Source organism: Leptopilina boulardi, unplaced genomic scaffold, assembly GCF_019393585.1.
Source record: "Leptopilina boulardi isolate dan_hultmark-lab unplaced genomic scaffold, ZJU_Lbou_2.1 LbouV2_315, whole genome shotgun sequence".
NCBI lineage: Eukaryota > Metazoa > Arthropoda > Insecta > Hymenoptera > Figitidae > Leptopilina > Leptopilina boulardi.
Genome location: NW_026137880.1, coordinates 253 through 17406, shown reverse-complemented (window position 1 = coordinate 17406; position 17154 = coordinate 253). Strand labels below are relative to the sequence as shown.

General features: G+C 30.0%; 2 protein-coding genes across 2 annotated transcripts; both read left to right on the top strand.

Annotated features, from left to right (window-relative positions):
* Window positions 1-13: 13 nt before the first annotated feature.
* Window positions 14-906, top strand: LOC127283893 (uncharacterized). The gene is made up of 2 exons (XM_051309007.1): window positions 14-126; window positions 198-906. The coding sequence occupies exons 1-2, from the start codon at window positions 14-16 to the stop codon at window positions 904-906; spliced, it is 822 nt and encodes a 273-aa protein (XP_051164964.1).
* A 42-nt stretch (window positions 907-948) lies between these two features.
* LOC127283892 (uncharacterized) lies at window positions 949-3647 on the top strand (the record flags this gene model as incomplete). The annotated part of the gene is made up of 4 exons (XM_051309006.1): window positions 949-1720; window positions 1914-2276; window positions 2343-2495; window positions 2559-3647. Coding segments are annotated over exons 1-4 (2377 nt in total), but the record flags the coding sequence as incomplete, so codon positions are not given.
* Between the last annotated feature and the right edge of the window lie 13507 nt (window positions 3648-17154).

Here is a 17154-nt window from a genome sequence, read left to right as displayed (position 1 = left end):
CGCAAAAATACGAATGTTACAGTGTCCGGTTTGGGAGGAAGTTGTACGAATAAAATCCTTTATTCCGTTCCTATCACTATTTAAACGATTAAACCTTGTTCAACCACGCTCCAAACTCAAGCATTCGTACTTCCAAAAATCACTGCATATGTTCCAGCTGAATTTACCCTTTTAGAAATTCCTGAAAATCTTTAAAGTCTCGAACTTGCCGATCTAAATCCATGGGAAAGTGACCGGATCGATTTGCTGATTGGAGCCGATCTGTACGCTCAATTGCTCAAACCTGAGATTTGTCCTGGACCACGTGGAGATCTCGTTGCTCAGTCAACTATATTTGGTTGGATCTTATCAGGACCACTACAAGGATCTCCTCTTCAAAGTTATCACATTAATGTCCACTTTTCCATGGAAACCCGAGTTGACGAAAGCTTGCGTCAATTTTGGGAATTGAAAGAGATACCAGCAGTGAATTTAATGACAAAAAAAGAAATTGAATGTGAGCATCATTTTATGGAGACACATTCTAGAGACTTAAATGGAAAATATGTAGTTCAATTACCTTTTGATGATTCCCCCTCGAAATTAGGTGACTCTTATAACATAGCTCTCAATTCGTTGTGTAGAATAGAAAAAAGATTTACTCGTGATCCTCTGCTTGCTGAAAATTATCGTGATTTTCTAGGAAAGTATCAAGAGATGGGACATATGACTCCAGTTGACGTTGACCAGACTGATTCATCTCGTGTCTTTATTCCGCACCACCCTGTCGTTCGCGAAAGTAGCCAAACAACGAAAGTTAGAGTCGTCTTTAATGCTTCGAGTCCAACGTCCAACAAAACCTCGATTAATGACATTTTACACATCGGTCCAAAATTACAAACAGATATTTGCTCCATCATTTTATGATGGCGTCAATTTGAATTCGTGTTGTGTGCTGATATTGCTAATATGTTTCGCCAGATTCTCATCGATCCTGCCCATCAAAAATATCAATGTATTTTGTGGCGAGAAGCTCCTAAGTGTCCGATCCATGTGTTTGAATTAAATACTGTTACCTACGGAATGGTGTCTTCGCCATATCTTGCCATTCGCGTAATGAGACAGTTGGCACATGACGAAAAGGACAATTTTCCTTTAGCTGTTTCCGTGCTTTTGGAGCAAACCTACGTTGATGACGTTTTTCTTGGAGGATCGGATAAAACCTCCACACTCAAGGTGAGAGATCAAGTCATTAATATGACAAATGCTGGGGGATTCCCATTACGGAAATGGTTTAGTAATTCTCCTGATTTACTAGACGGATTGGATTCTGCTGATCATGGTTTAGCAGTTGAGATCCCTTTTGACGATTCTTCAGGTTTCAAAGTCCTCGGAATTTTTTGGAAACCGTCAGATGATGCCTTTCACTTCAAAACTTTTGAAATTCCTGAAGAACCTGCAACAAAAAGATCAATACTCTCGGCTACCGCGAAAATATTCGACCCAATGGGTTGGATTTCGCCTGTGACAATTATTGCAAAAATTCTTTTGCAAAAACTCTGGCTTCGAAAGCTAGACTGGGACGATTCTCTTTCCTCGGACTTGCTTAAAGATTGGAATCAATTTCGATCTTCATTGTCGGCCTTGTCAAATCTTTCAGTTCCAAGATGGACGCATAATTCTTCTGATGCAGTCTCGATACAAATCCATGGCTGCGTCGAGTGTCGCATATTCTGCAGTCGTATACTCTCAAATTCGGTCCGCTTCAGGTGATGTTTTAGTCAGTCTCCTCAGGTCCAAAACAAAAGTTGCTGCGCTCAAGACAATAAGCATCCCACGACTCGAATTATGTGCCGCAAGCCTTTTGTCTAAATTAATTCATTTTGTTATTGATTCTCTCGGTTTAATGAATTCTCAAGTTTTTTGCTGGACAGACTCTACAATTGTTCTCAGTTGGCTTCAGAAGCAACCAACTTCCTGGACTACTTTCGTTGCAAATCGTGTGTCAGGTATTTTAACGGAGTTGCCTGCAGCTACGTGGAATCATGTTCCTTCTAAGCAAAATCCCGCGGATTGTGCCTCACGTGGACTCTCAGCGGAGGACTTGTCAACCTTTTCCCTTTGGTCGGAGGGTCCCACTTGGCTGCTAGATTCACCGGAGACATGGCCTCGACGAAATTGTGGTCTGGAAACTACCGAAGAGTCTCGTATAGTTTCTCATCTGATCTACAATAACCTCGAACCTGATTGGCAATCACAACTGATGTCTCACTATTCATCTTGTGCACATTTATTGCGTGTGACTGCTCAAATTTTACGAGCTATTTAAGCCTTTAAACGCCAAATTTTGTTTTCGAATCAAGTGACGGCTACCGAAATCAACAATGCCGCTTTATTTTGGGTTGAATACGTTCAAGAAAATTCTTTTGCTCACGAAATTCAGTGTCTCAAGGAAGGAAAACCAATTCCCCCAAGTTCTCGCATACAAAAGTTCTCACCCTTTCTCGATGACAATGGTATCCTTAGATTGGGCGGACGACTACGCTAGTCTAAGTTATTGACTTACCAAAACCCACCAGATATTCTACCTAATCATCCGATTTCCTTTTTAATTTTGACACAATTGCACAAAAATTTATTACACGGGGGAGTTCAGTTGACTCTTTATATTGCTCGCACTCAATATTGGATTATTGGTGCGCGAAATCTCATTAAAGGAATTATCAGGAAATGTGTCACTTGCGTGAGAGACAAAGCGCGTGTTGAAAACCAACTTATGGGAGATTTACCTAGTGCTAGAGTATCTCCTTCTCGTCCTTTCTCTCATACCGAAATTGATTACGCGGGTCCATTTTTGGTCCGCTCTAGTTCGGGTCGCGGAACCAAGTCACATAAGGCTTGGATCGCTGTTTTTGTTTGTTTTTCTGTTAAAGCCATACATTTGGAGCTTGTTGACGATTATACGTCAGCTGCTTTTCTCGCAGCTTTGAGACGCTTTACCTTACGTCGAGGTTTGCCAACAGATCTTTATAGTGACAATGGCACGAATTTTCGCGGTGCTGATCGCGAATTGTCACATACATTTAAGCTCATTATGAAAGATCCGACGATTGCTTCTTACATGGCCTCAGACGGAATCACGTGGCACTTCATGCCTCCGTCTGCGCCGCATTTTGGAGGTCTGTGGGAAGCTGGCGTAAAAAATGTAAAATTTCATTTGCGTACATTATTATCAAACGCTACACCGACTTCCGAAGAATTAACGACTTTACTTTGTCAAATCGAATGCTGCTTAAATTCTCGACCTATTGTTCAACTAAACGAAGATCCAGAGAGTTGCGAAGCATTAACTCCTGGACATTTTTTAATCGGATCTGCGTTAAAAACTGTACCTGCGATATCTGTTCTGGATCTACCTGAGAACCACTTGTCGCGTTGGCAGTTTTATAAACGTGTCTTAGAACAGTTTTGGCGCTCATGGTCCAAAGATTATTTACAGTCACTGCAACAGCGAACAAAGTGGTTGTCAGAGCGAGTTAATTTGAAAATTAACGATGTTGTTTTACTACGAAATCCTAATCTCCCACCCGCTAAATGGGAATTAGGACGTGTCATTAAATGTATTCCCGGTCAAGACGGTCACGTTAGAGTCGTTCAAGTAAAGACGAGTGCGTCTGAATTTACTCGTCCAATCACACAATTAATTCGATTACCGTGCAACTATTCATAATATTTGTAACCTAATACGTATTCTTGTAATTTCGACAATTAGTTTTAAGTTCGTACCTTTTGTTCTATTGTGACCATTGCAATCTTAAAATAAGCTCGCAAGGTAGGCGGTATGTTTACGATTTCATCGCATTTCATTTACTTTTTTTTTAAATTTTATTTCGCGGTCTTTTTAAATCAAGGATGATTCCTTAGTTTGCCCGCAGAGGGACAACTTGTGTGCGTCGTATGTAGTGGTATCTGCGAAGTTTTTAGTTTCTGTTTGTCTTTCGTACGCATCATATAGAACCGCTCTGTAAAAATCGCTTTACCTGTTTTATCTCAAATAAGTTAATAAATTTAGTATTAATTTTACTTTAACTATCTAATGTGATTTTTAAAGGAACAACTATGTTACTATGTTATTTCTTAAACGAAATGTAACATCTGGAGTACCCAAAGCATGCAGTGGATCAGTTCAATGAAATTTACTATCCAATGAGTGTTCTGTTACAAGATTTATGTGTCAGATTACTTTATTTAATTTTAGTGCTAAAAAAATTGGTCATAATCATTTAAAAAGTTTTTTAAAAATATATGGAGACTTTATGTTAAATTACATAGTTGGACAATTGTTACTTTTGTTAATTATATATAAATTAAACTTTACAAAGTCATTACTTGAAATAGCAAAATTTGAAACTTGTGTCTCTTTTTATGATTCATCAAAAAATTGCAAAACCCAATAATCTTAAACTTTGGTTTCTCTGTGAATGTTATATAAATATTTTCTTTACTGCTATAACATTATACTGTTACAAGAAAATAATTCCGCAAATGAAAAGTTAAAAATTAGATCCCAAAGTAAGTAGTAGATTAGTTCGATGGAATTATTTATCCAGAAAGTTCTCAGTTCCAATTTCTGTATTTCTCAACCTAATTTATGTGATTTTTAAAGGAACAACTATGTTACTATGATAATTATTAAACGAAATGTAACATCTGGAGTACCACAAGAATGCAGTGGATGAGTTCAATGAAATTTACTATCCAATAAGTGTTCTGTTATAAGATTTTTAAGTCAGATTCTTTTATTAAATTTTGTTGCTAAAAAAATAGGTCATAATCATTGAATAAGTTTTTTACAAATATAAGGATATTTTATGTTAAAATACATAGTTGGACATTTGTTACTTTTGTTAATTATATATAAATTCAACATTACAAAGTCATTATGTAAAATAGCAAAATTTGAAATTTGTGTCTCTTTTTATGGTTCATCAAAAAATTGCAAAACCCAATAATTTTAAACTTTGGTTTCTCTGTGAATGTTATATAAATATTTTCTGTACTGCTATAACATTACACTGTTACAAGAAAATGATTCCACAAAGGAAAAGTTAAAACTTTAGATCCCAAAGTATGTAGTAGATCAGTTCAATAGAATCATTTATCCAGAAAGTTCTAATTTCGGACTTCCTTATCTCTCAACCTAATTATTGTAGTTTAACAAAGAAGTAGAATGTTTAAATTTTGATTCCGTAAATGAAATGAAAAATGTTGGGTAAATGTTATATAAATATTTTCTTTTCTGCCAAAACATTACACTGTTACAAGAAAATAATTGCGCAAATGAAAAGTTAAAACTTTAGATCCCAAACTTAAGTAGTAGATCAGTTCAATACAATCATTTATCCAGAAAGTTCTCAGTTCGGAGTTCTCTATTTCTCAACCTAATTATGTAGTTTAACAGAGAAAAAAAATGTTTAAATTTTGATTTCGTATATGAAATGAAAAACATTGGGTACCGTAATAATGTAGTAGATTAGTTCGATGGAATCATTTATCCAGAAAGTTCTCAGTTCCAATTTCTCTATTACTCAACCTAATTTATGTGATTTTTAAAGGAACATCTATGTTACTATGATATTTCTTAAACGAAATGTAACATCTGGAGTACCCCAAGAATGCAGTGGATGAGTTCAATGAAATTTACTATCCAATGAGTGTTCTGTTATAAGATTTTTAAGTCAGATTCTTTTATTAAATTTTGTTGCTAAAAAAATAGGTCATAATCATTGAATAAGTTTTTTACAAATATAAGGATATTTTATGTTAAAATACATAGTTGGACAATTGTTACTTTTGTTAAATATATATAAATTAAACTTTACAAAGTCATTACTTGAAATAGCAAAATTTGAAATTTGTGTCTCATTTTATGATTCATCAAAAAATTACAAAAACCAAACTTAAACTTTCGTATCTCTGTGAGTGTTATATAAATATTTTCATGTCTGCTATAACATTACACTGTTACAAGAAAATGATTCCGCGAATGAAAAATTTAAATTTTAGATCTTCAAAGTAAGTAGTAGATTAATTGGATGGAATCAGTTATCCAGAAAGTTCTCAGTTCGAATTTCTCTATTTCTCAACCTAACAATAAAATAACTGATTAAAAAATTTTATAACCAGGTATTTTTACTCCAGCAAGGCAGAAATAAATCCAGAAATGCTCCCTCACCCTCTAAATTTTTTTTAAATAAAAAAAACCACCCTTAAATAGAAAAATTCAAATTTAAGAAGTAAAAAAATAATAAATTACCGGCTTTTTTTAAAAACAGAACCTTACATGTTTGTAGTTTTGCTCTACTAACTCAAAAAAACAAAGCCAGCATTGATCCAGCACCCCCTGAATTTTTTTAATCGAAAAAACTACCCCTAATCTGAAGAATCAAATTCAAGAGGTAAAACAATAAAATAACTGATTAAAAAATTTTATAACCAGGTATTTTTACTCCAGCAAGGCAGAAACAAATCCAGAAATGCTCCCTCACCCTCTAAATTTTTTTTAAATCAAAAAAACCACCCTTAAATAGAAAAATTCAAATTTAAGAAGTAAAAAAATAATAAATTACCGTCTTTTTTTAAAAACAGAACCTTACATGTTTGTAGTTTTGCTCTACTAACTCAAAAAAACAAAGCCAGCATTGATCTAGCACCCCCTGAATTTTTTTAATCGAAAAAACTACCCCTAATCTAAATAATCAAATTCAGGAGGTAAAACAATAAAATAACTGATTAAAAAATTTTATAACCAGGTATTTTTACTCCAGCAAGGCAGAAATAAATCCAGGAATGCTCCCTCACTCTCTAAAATTTTTTTAAATCGAAAAAACCACCCTTAAATAGAAAAATTCAAATTTAAGAAGTAAAAAAATATTAAATTACCGGCTTTTTTTAAAAACAGAACCTTACATGTATGTAGTTTTGCTTTACTAACTCAAAAAAATAAAGCCAGCATTGATCCATCACCCTCTGAATTTTTTTAATTAAAAAAAACTATCCTTAATCTGAAGAACCAAACTTAGGAGGTAAAACAAAAAAATAACTGATTAAAAAAGTTTATATCCAGGTATTTTTACTCCAGCAATGCGGAAACATACCTGGCTGTAAAATTTTTAATCAGTTATTATATTGTATTACCGCCTGAATTTGATTCTTCAGATTAGGGGTAGTTTTTTCGATTAAACAAATTCAGAGATTGATGAATCAATGGTGGCTTTGTTTTTGAGTTAGAGGAGCGAAAAAACATAGATGTAGTAAGGTTCTGTTTTAAAAAAGTCAGTTATTTAATTTTTAATCTCCTAAATTTGAATTTTTCTATTTAAGGGTGGTTTTTTCGATTTAAAAAAATTTTAGAGGGTGAGGGAGCATTTCTGGCTTTGTTTGTGCATTGCTGGAGTAAAAATATCTGGTTATAAAATTTTTTAACAGTTATTTTATTGTTTTACCTCCTAAGTTTGATTCTTCAGATTAAGGGTAGTTTTTTTTATTTAAAAAAATTCAGAGGGTGATGGATCAATGCTGGCTTTATTTTTTTTAATTAGTAGAGCAAAACTGCATTCATGTAAGGTTCTGTCTTTAAAAAAAGCCGGTAATTTAATATTTTTTTACTTCTTAAATTTGAATTTTTCTATTTAAGGGTGGTTTTTTCGATTTAAAAAAATTTTAGAGGGTGAGGGAGCATTTCTGGCTTTGTTTCTGCCTTGCTGGAGTAAAAATACCTGGTTATAAAATTTTTTAATCAGTTATTTTATTGTTTTACCTCTTGAATTTGATTCTTCAGATTAGGGGTAGTTTTTTCGATTAAAAAAATTCAGGGGGTGCTGGATCAATGCTGGCTTTGTTTTTTTGAGTTAGTAGAGCAAAACTACAAACATGTAAGGTTCTGTTTTTAAAAAAAGCCGGTAAAGTATTTTTTTTTACTTCTTAAATTTGAATTTTTCTATTTAAGGGTGGTTTTTTCGATTTAAAAAAAATTTAGAGGGTGAGGGAGCATTTCTGGATTTGTTTCTGCCTTGCTGGAGTAAAAATACCTGGTTATAAAATTTTTTAATCAGTTATTTTATTGTTTTACCTCCTGAATTTGATTCTTCAGATTAGGGGTAGTTTTTTCGATTAAAAAAATTCAGGGGGTGCTGGATCAATGCTGGCTTTGTTTTTGAGTTAGTGGAGCAAAGTTTCGTAGATGTAAAATTTAGTTTTTCTAAAAAATAAGTTGATTTATTTTTTATCTCCGAAGTGTGAATTTGTCCGTTTAAGGGTGGTTTTGGTCGATTTAAAAAAAAACTGAGGGTGATGGAGCAATTCTGACCTCAGATTCGGTTTCAGCGGGCCAAAATACTATAGGAAATATATGTGTAGTTCAAGAAACAGACAACTTTTTTTTTTTTGTGTGCCTGTGTAATTGATGTGATTTTCAAAGGAACAACTATGTTACTATGATATTTTTTAAACGAAATGTAACATCTGGAGTACCCCAAGAATGCAGTGGATGAGTTGAATGAAATTTACTATCCAATGAGTGTTCTGTTACAAGATTTATGTGTCAGATTCTTTTATTTAATTTTATTGCTAAAAAATTGGTCATAATCATTGAATAAGTTTTTTACAAATATAAGGATATTTTATGTTAAATTACATAATTGGACAATTGTTACTTTCGTCAATTATATATAAATTCAACATTACAAAGTCATTATGTGAAATAGCAAAATTTGAAATTTGTGTCTCTTTTTATGATTCATCAAAAAATTGCAAAACCCAATAATCTTAAACTTTGGTTTCTCTGTGAATGTTATATAAATATTTTCTTTGCTGCTATAACATTACACTGTTACAAGAAAATGATTCCACAAATGAAAAGTTAAAACTTTAGATCCCAAAGTATGTAGTAGATCAGTTCAATAGAATCATATATCCAGAAAGTCCTAATTTCGGACTTCCTTATTTCTAAACCTAATTATTGTAGTTTAACAGAGACGTAGAATGTTTAAATTTTGATTCCGTATATGAAATGAAAAATCTTGGGTAAACGTTATATAAATATTTTCTTTTCTGCCAAAACATTAGACTGTTACAAGAAAATGATTGCGCAAATGAAAAGTTAAAACTTTAGATCACAAACTTAAGTAGTAGATCAGTTCAATACAACCATTTATCGAGAAAGTTCTCAGTTCGGAGTTCTCTACTTCTCAACCTAATTACGTAGTTTAACGGAGAAGAAGAATGTTTAAATTTTGATTCCGTATATGAAATGAAAAATCTTGTGTACTGAAATAATGTAGTAGATTTGTTCGATGGAATCATTTATCCAGAAAGTTCTCAGTTCCAATTTCTCTATTTCTCAACCTAATTGATGTGATTTTCAAAGGAACAAGTATGTTACTATGTTATTTCTTAAACGAAATGTAACATCAGGAGTACCTAAATAATGCATTGGATGAGTTCAATGAAATTTACTATCCAATGAGTGTTATGTTACAAGATTTATGTGTCAGATTCCTTTATTTAATTTTAGTGCTAAAAAAATAGGTCATAATCATTAAATAATTTTTTTTTACAAATATAAGGATATTTTATGTCAAATAACATAGTTGGACAATTGTTACTTTCGGTAATTATATATAAATTCAACATTACAAAGTCATTATGTGAAATAGCAAAATTTGAAATTTGTGTCTCTTTTTATGGTTCATCAAAAAATTGCAAAATCCAATAATTTTAAACTTTGGTTTCTCTGTGAATGTTATATAAATATTTTCTTTACTGCTATAACATTACACTGTTACAAGCAATTGATTCCGTATATGAAGTGTAAAACCTTGGGTACCGCAATAATGCAGTAGATTAGTTCGATGGATTCATTTATCCAGAAAGTTCTCAGTTCGAATTTCTCTGTTTCTCAACCTAATTGATGTGATTTTTAAAGGAACATCTATGTTACTATGTTATTTCTTAAACGAAATGTAATCCCAAATGTAGTCCCAAAGAATGCAGTGGATGAGTTCTATGAAATTTACTATCCAATGAGTGTTCTATTACAAGATTTATGTGTCAGATTCTTTTATTTAATTTTAGTGCTAAAAAAATAGGTCATAATCATTTAATAAGTTTTTTAAAAATATAATGAGATTTTATGTTAAATTACATAGTGCGACAATTGTTACTTTCGTTAATTATATATAAATTAAACTTTACAAAGTCACTACTTTAGATCCCAAAGTATGTAGTAGATCAGTTCAATAGAATCATTTATCCAGAAAGTCCTAATTTCGGACTTCCTTGTTTCTCAACCTAATTATTGTAGTTTAACAGAGAAGTAGAATATTTAAATTTTAAATCCGTATATAAAATGAAAAATCTTGGGTACCGAAATAATGTAGTAGATTAGTTCCATGGAATTATTTATCCAGAAAGTTCTCAGTTCGAATTTCTCTATTTCTCAACCTAATTTATGTGATTTTTAAAGGAACATCTATGTTACTATAATATTTTTTAAACGAAATGTAACATCTGGAGTACCCAAAGCATGCAGTGTATGAGTGCAATGAAATTTACTATCCAATGAGTGTTCTGTTATAAGATTTTTGAGTCAGATTCTTTTGTTAAATTTTATTGCTAAAAAAATAGGTCATAATCATTGAATAAGTTTTTTACAAATATAAGGATATTTTATGTTAAATTACATAGTTGGACAATTGTTACTTTTGTTAATTATATATAAATTCAACATTCCAAAGTCATTATGTGAAATAGCAAAATTTGAAATTTGTGTCTCTTTTTATGGTTCATCAAAAAATTGCAAAACCCAATAATCTTAAACTTTGGTCTCTCTGTGAATGTTATATAAATATTTTCTTTACTGCTATAACATTACACTGTTACAAGAAAATGATTCCGCCAATGAAAAGTTAAAACTTTAGATCCCAAAGTAAGTAGTAGATTAGTTCGATGGAATCATTTATCCAGAAAGTTCTCAGTTCCAATTTCTCTATTTCTGAACCTAATTTATGTGGTTTTTAAAGGAACAACTATGTTACTATGATATTTCTTAAACAAAATATAACATCTGGAGTACCCCAAGAATGCAGTGGATGAGTTCAATGAAATTTACTATCCAATGAGTGTTCTGTTATAAGATTTTTAAGTCAGATTCTTTTATTAAATTTTATTGCTAAAAAATTGGTCATAATCATTGAATAAGTTTTTTACAAATATAAGGATATTTTATGTTAAATTACATAATTGGACAATTGTTACTTTCGTTAATTATATATAAATTCAACATTACAAAGTCATTATGTGAAATAGCAAAATTTGAAATTTGTGTCTCTTTTTATGATTCATCAAAAAATTACAAAAACCAATATTAAACTTTCGTATCTCTGTGAGTGTTATATAAATATTTTCATGTCTGCTATAACATTACACTGTTACAAGAAAATGATTCCGCAAATGAAAATGTTAAAATTTTAGATCCCAAAGTATGTAGTAGATTAGTTCGATGGAATCATTTATCCAGAAAGTTCTCAGTTCCAATTTCTCTATTTCTCAACCTAATTTATGTGATTTTTAAAGGAACATTTATGTTACTATGTTATTTCTTAAACGAAATGTAACATCTGGAGTACCCAAAGCATGCAGTGTATGAGTGCAATGAAATTTACTATCCAATGAGTGTTCTGTTATAAGATTTTTGAGTCAGATTCTTTTGTTAAATTTTATTGCTAAAAAAATAGGTCATAATCATGGAATAAGTTTTTTACAAATATAAGGATTTTATGTTAAATTACATAGTTGGACAATTGTTACTTTTGTTAATTATATATAAATTCAACATTACAAAGTCATTATGTGAAATAGCAAAATTTGAAATTTGTGTCTCTTTTTATGGTTCATCAAAAAATTGCAAAACCCAATAATCTTAAACTTTGGTCTCTCTGTGAATGTTATATAAATATTTTCTTTACTGCTATAACATTACACTGTTACAAGAAAATGATTCCGCCAATGAAAAGTTAAAACTTTATGTCCCAAAGTAAGTAGTAGATTAGTTCGATGGAATCATTTATCCAGAAAGTTCTTAGTTCCAATTTCTCTATTTCTGAACCTAATTTATGTGGTTTTTAAAGGAACAACTATGTTACTATGATATTTCTTAAACAAAATATAACATCTGGAGTACCCCAAGAATGCAGTGGATGAGTTCAATGAAATTTACTATCCAATGAGTGTTCTGTTATAAGATTTTTAAGTCAGATTCTTTTATTAAATTTTATTGCTAAAAAATTGGTCATAATCATTGAATAAGTTTTTTACAAATATAAGGATATTTTATGTTAAATTACATAATTGGACAATTGTTACTTTCGTTAATTATATATAAATTCAACATTACAAAGTCATTATGTGAAATAGCAAAATTTGAAATTTGTGTCTCTTTTTATGATTCATCAAAAAATTACAAAAACCAATATTAAACTTTCGTATCTCTGTGAGTGTTATATAAATATTTTCATGTCTGCTATAACATTACACTGTTACAAGAAAATGATTCCGCAAATGAAAAGTTAAAATTTTAGATCCCAAAGTATGTAGTAGATTAGTTCGATGGAATCATTTATCCAGAAAGTTCTCAGTTCCAATTTCTCTATTTCTCAACCTAATTTATGTGATTTTTAAAGGAACATTTATGTTACTATGTTATTTCTTAAACGAAATGTAACATCTGGAGTACCCAAAGCATGCAGTGTATGAGTGCAATGAAATTTACTATCCAATGAGTGTTCTGTTATAAGATTTTTGAGTCAGATTCTTTTGTTAAATTTTATTGCTAAAAAAATAGGTCATAATCATGGAATAAGTTTTTTACAAATATAAGGATTTTATGTTAAATTACATAGTTGGACAATTGTTACTTTCGTTAATTATATATAAATTCAACATTACAAAGTCATTATGTGAAATAGCAAAATTTGAAATTTGTGTCTCTTTTTATGATTCATCAAAAAATTACAAAACCCAATAACTTAAACTTTCGTATCTCTGTGAGTGTTATATAAATATTTTCATTTCTGCTATAACATTACACTGTTACAAGAAAATGATTCCGCAAATAAAAAGTTAAAACTTTAGGTCCCAAAGTAAGTAGTAGATCAGTTCGATGGAATCATTTATCCAGAAAGTTCTCAGTTCCAATTTCTCTATTTCTGAACCTAATTTATGTGGTTTTTAAAGGAACAACTATGTTACTATGATATTTCTTAAACGAAATATAACATCTGGAGTACCCTAAGAATGCAGTGGATAAGTTCAATGAAATTTACTATCCAAAGAGTGTTCTGTTATAAGATTTTTAAGTCAGATTCTTTTATTAAATTTTATTGCTAAAAAATTGGTCATAATCATTGAATAAGTTTTTTACAAATATAAGGATATTTTATGTTAAATTACATAATTGGACAATTGTTACTTTCGTTAATTATATATAAATTCAACATTACAAAGTCATTATGTGAAATAGCAAAATTTGACATTTGTGTCTCTTTTTATGATTCATCAAAAAATTACAAAAACCAATATTAAACTTTCGTATCTCTGTGAGTGTTATATAAATATTTTCATGTCTGCTATAACATTACACTGTTACAAGAAAATGATTCCGCAAATGAAAAGTTAAAATTTTAGATCCCAAAGTAAGTAGTAGATTAGTTCGATGGAATCATTTATCCAGAAAGTTCTCAGTTCCAATTTCTCTATTTCTCAACCTAATTTATGTGATTTTTAAAGGAACATTTATGTTACTATGTTATTTCTTAAACGAAATGTAACATCTGGAGTACCCAAAGCATGCAGTGTATGAGTGCAATGAAATTTACTATCCAATGAGTGTTCTGTTATAAGATTTTTGAGTCAGATTCTTTTGTTAAATTTTATTGCTAAAAAAATAGGTCATAATCATGGAATAAGTTTTTTACAAATATAAGGATTTTATGTTAAATTACATAGTTGGACAATTGTTACTTTCGTTAATTATATATAAATTCAACATTACAAAGTCATTATGTGAAATAGCAAAATTTGAAATTTGTGTCTCTTTTTATGATTCATCAAAAAATTACTAAAACCAATATTAAACTTTCGTATCTCTGTGAGTGTTATATAAATATTTTCATGTCTGCTATAACATTACACTGTTACAAGAAAATGATTCCGCAAATGAAAAGTTAAAATTTTAGATCCCAAAGTAAGTAGTAGATTAGTTCGATGGAATCATTTATCCAGAAAGTTCTCAGTTCCAATTTCTCTATTTCTGAACCTAATTTATGTGGTTTTTAAAGGAACAACTATGTTACTATGATATTTCTTAAACGAAATATAACATCTGGAGTACCCCAAGAATGCAGTGGATGAGTTCAATGAAATTTACTATCCAATGAGTGTTCTGTTATAAGATTTTTAAGTCAGATTCTTTTATTAAATTTTATTGCTAAAAAATTGGTCATAATCATTGAATAAGTTTTTTACAAATATAAGGATTTTATGTTAAAATACATAGTTGGACAATTGTTACTTTTGTTAATTATATATAAATTCAACATTACAAAGTCATTATGTGAAATAGCAAAATTTGAAATTTGTGTCTCTTTTTATGGTTCATCAAAAAATTACAAAAACCAATATTAAACTTTCGTATCTCTGTGAGTGTTATATAAATATTTTCATGTCTGCTATAACATTACACTGTTACAAGAAAATGATTCCGCAAATGAAAAGTTAAAATTTTAGATCCCAAAGTAAGTAGTAGATTAGTTCGATGGAATCATTTATCCAGAAAGTTCTCAGTTCCAATTTCTCTATTTCTCAACCTAATTTATGTGATTTTTAAAGGAACATCTATGTTACTATGTTATTTCTTAAACGAAATGTAACATCTGGAGTACCCAAAGCATGCAGTGTATGAGTGCAATGAAATTTACTATCCAATGAGTGTTCTGTTATAAGATTTTTGAGTCAGATTCTTTTGTTAAATTTTATTGCTAAAAAAATAGGTCATAATCATGGAATAAGTTTTTTACAAATATAAGGATTTTATGTTAAATTACATAGTTGGACAATTGTTACTTTCGTTAATTATATATAAATTCAACATTACAAAGTCATTATGTGAAATAGCAAAATTTGAAATTTGTGTCTCTTTTTATGATTCATCAAAAAATTACTAAAACCAATATTAAACTTTCGTATCTCTGTGAGTGTTATATAAATATTTTCATGTCTGCTATAACATTACACTGTTACAAGAAAATGATTCCGCAAATGAAAAGTTAAAATTTTAGATCCCAAAGTAAGTAGTAGATTAGTTCGATGGAATCATTTATCCAGAAAGTTCTCAGTTCCAATTTCTCTATTTCTGAACCTAATTTATGTGGTTTTTAAAGGAACAACTATGTTACTATGTTATTTCTTAAACGAAATGTAACATCTGGAGTACCCCAAGAATGCAGTGGATGAGTGCAATGAAATTTACTATCCAATGAGTGTTCTGTTATAAGATTTTTAAGTCAGATTCTTTTATTAAATTTTATTGCTAAAAAATTGGTCATAATCATTGAATAAGTTTTTTACAAATATAAGGATTTTATGTTAAATTACATAGTTGGACAATTGTTACTTTTGTTAATTATATATAAATTCAACATTACAAAGTCATTATGTGAAATAGCAAAATTTGAAATTTGTGTCTCTTTTTATGGTTCATCAAAAAATTACAAAAACCAATATTAAACTTTCGTATCTCTGTGAGTGTTATATAAATATTTTCATGTCTGCTATAACATTACACTGTTACAAGAAAATGATTCCGCAAATGAAAAGTTAAAATTTTAGATCCCAAAGTAAGTAGTAGATTAGTTCGATGGAATCATTTATCCAGAAAGTTCTCAGTTCCAATTTCTCTATTTCTCAACCTAATTTATGTGATTTTTAAAGGAACATCTATGTTACTATGTTATTTCTTAAACGAAATGTAACATCTGGAGTACCCAAAGCATGCAGTGTATGAGTGCAATGAAATTTACTATCCAATGAGTGTTCTGTTATAAGATTTTTGAGTCAGATTCTTTTGTTAAATTTTATTGCTAAAAAAATAGGTCATAATCATGGAATAAGTTTTTTACAAATATAAGGATTTTATGTTAAATTACATAGTTGGACAATTGTTACTTTCGTTAATTATATATAAATTCAACATTACAAAGTCATTATGTGAAATAGCAAAATTTGAAATTTGTGTCTCTTTTTATGATTCATCAAAAAATTACTAAAACCAATATTAAACTTTCGTATCTCTGTGAGTGTTATATAAATATTTTCATGTCTGCTATAACATTACACTGTTACAAGAAAATGATTCCGCAAATGAAAAGTTAAAATTTTAGATCCCAAAGTAAGTAGTAGATTAGTTCGATGGAATCATTTATCCAGAAAGTTCTCAGTTCCAATTTCTCTATTTCTGAACCTAATTTATGTGATTTTTAAAGGAACAACTATGTTACTATGTTATTTCTTAAACGAAATGTAACATCTGGAGTACCCAAAGAATGCAGTGTATGAGTTCAATGAAATTTACTATCCAATGAGTGTTCTGTTATAAGATTTTTGAGTCAGATTCTTTTGTTAAATTTTATTGCTAAAAAATAGGTCATAATCATTGAATAAGTTTTTTACAAATATAAGGATTTTATGTTAAATTACATAGTTGGACAATTGTTACTTTTGTTAATTATATATAAATTCAACATTACAAAGTCATTATGTGAAATAGCAAAATTTGAAATTTGTGTCTCTTTTTATGGTTCATCAAAAAATTACAAAAACCAATATTAAACTTTCGTATCTCTGTGAGTGTTATATAAATATTTTCATTTCTGCTATAACATTACACTGTTACAAGAAAATGATTCCGCAAATGAAAAGTTAAAATTTTAGATCCCAAAGTAAGTAGTAGATTAGTTCGATGGAATCATTTATCCAGAAAGTTCTCAGTTCCAATTTCTCTATTTCTCAACCTAATTTATGTGATTTTTAAAGGAACATCTATGTTACTATGTTATTTCT

Coding starts and splice junctions, on each gene's coding strand:
- LOC127283893 (XM_051309007.1), top strand. CDS start 14: ATGTTACAGTGTCCGGTTTGGGAGGAAGTTGTACGAATAAAATCCTTT. Junction 127..197: donor CGCTCCAAACTCAAGCATTC/GTACTTCCAAAA, acceptor AAATCTTTAAAG/TCTCGAACTTGCCGATCTAA.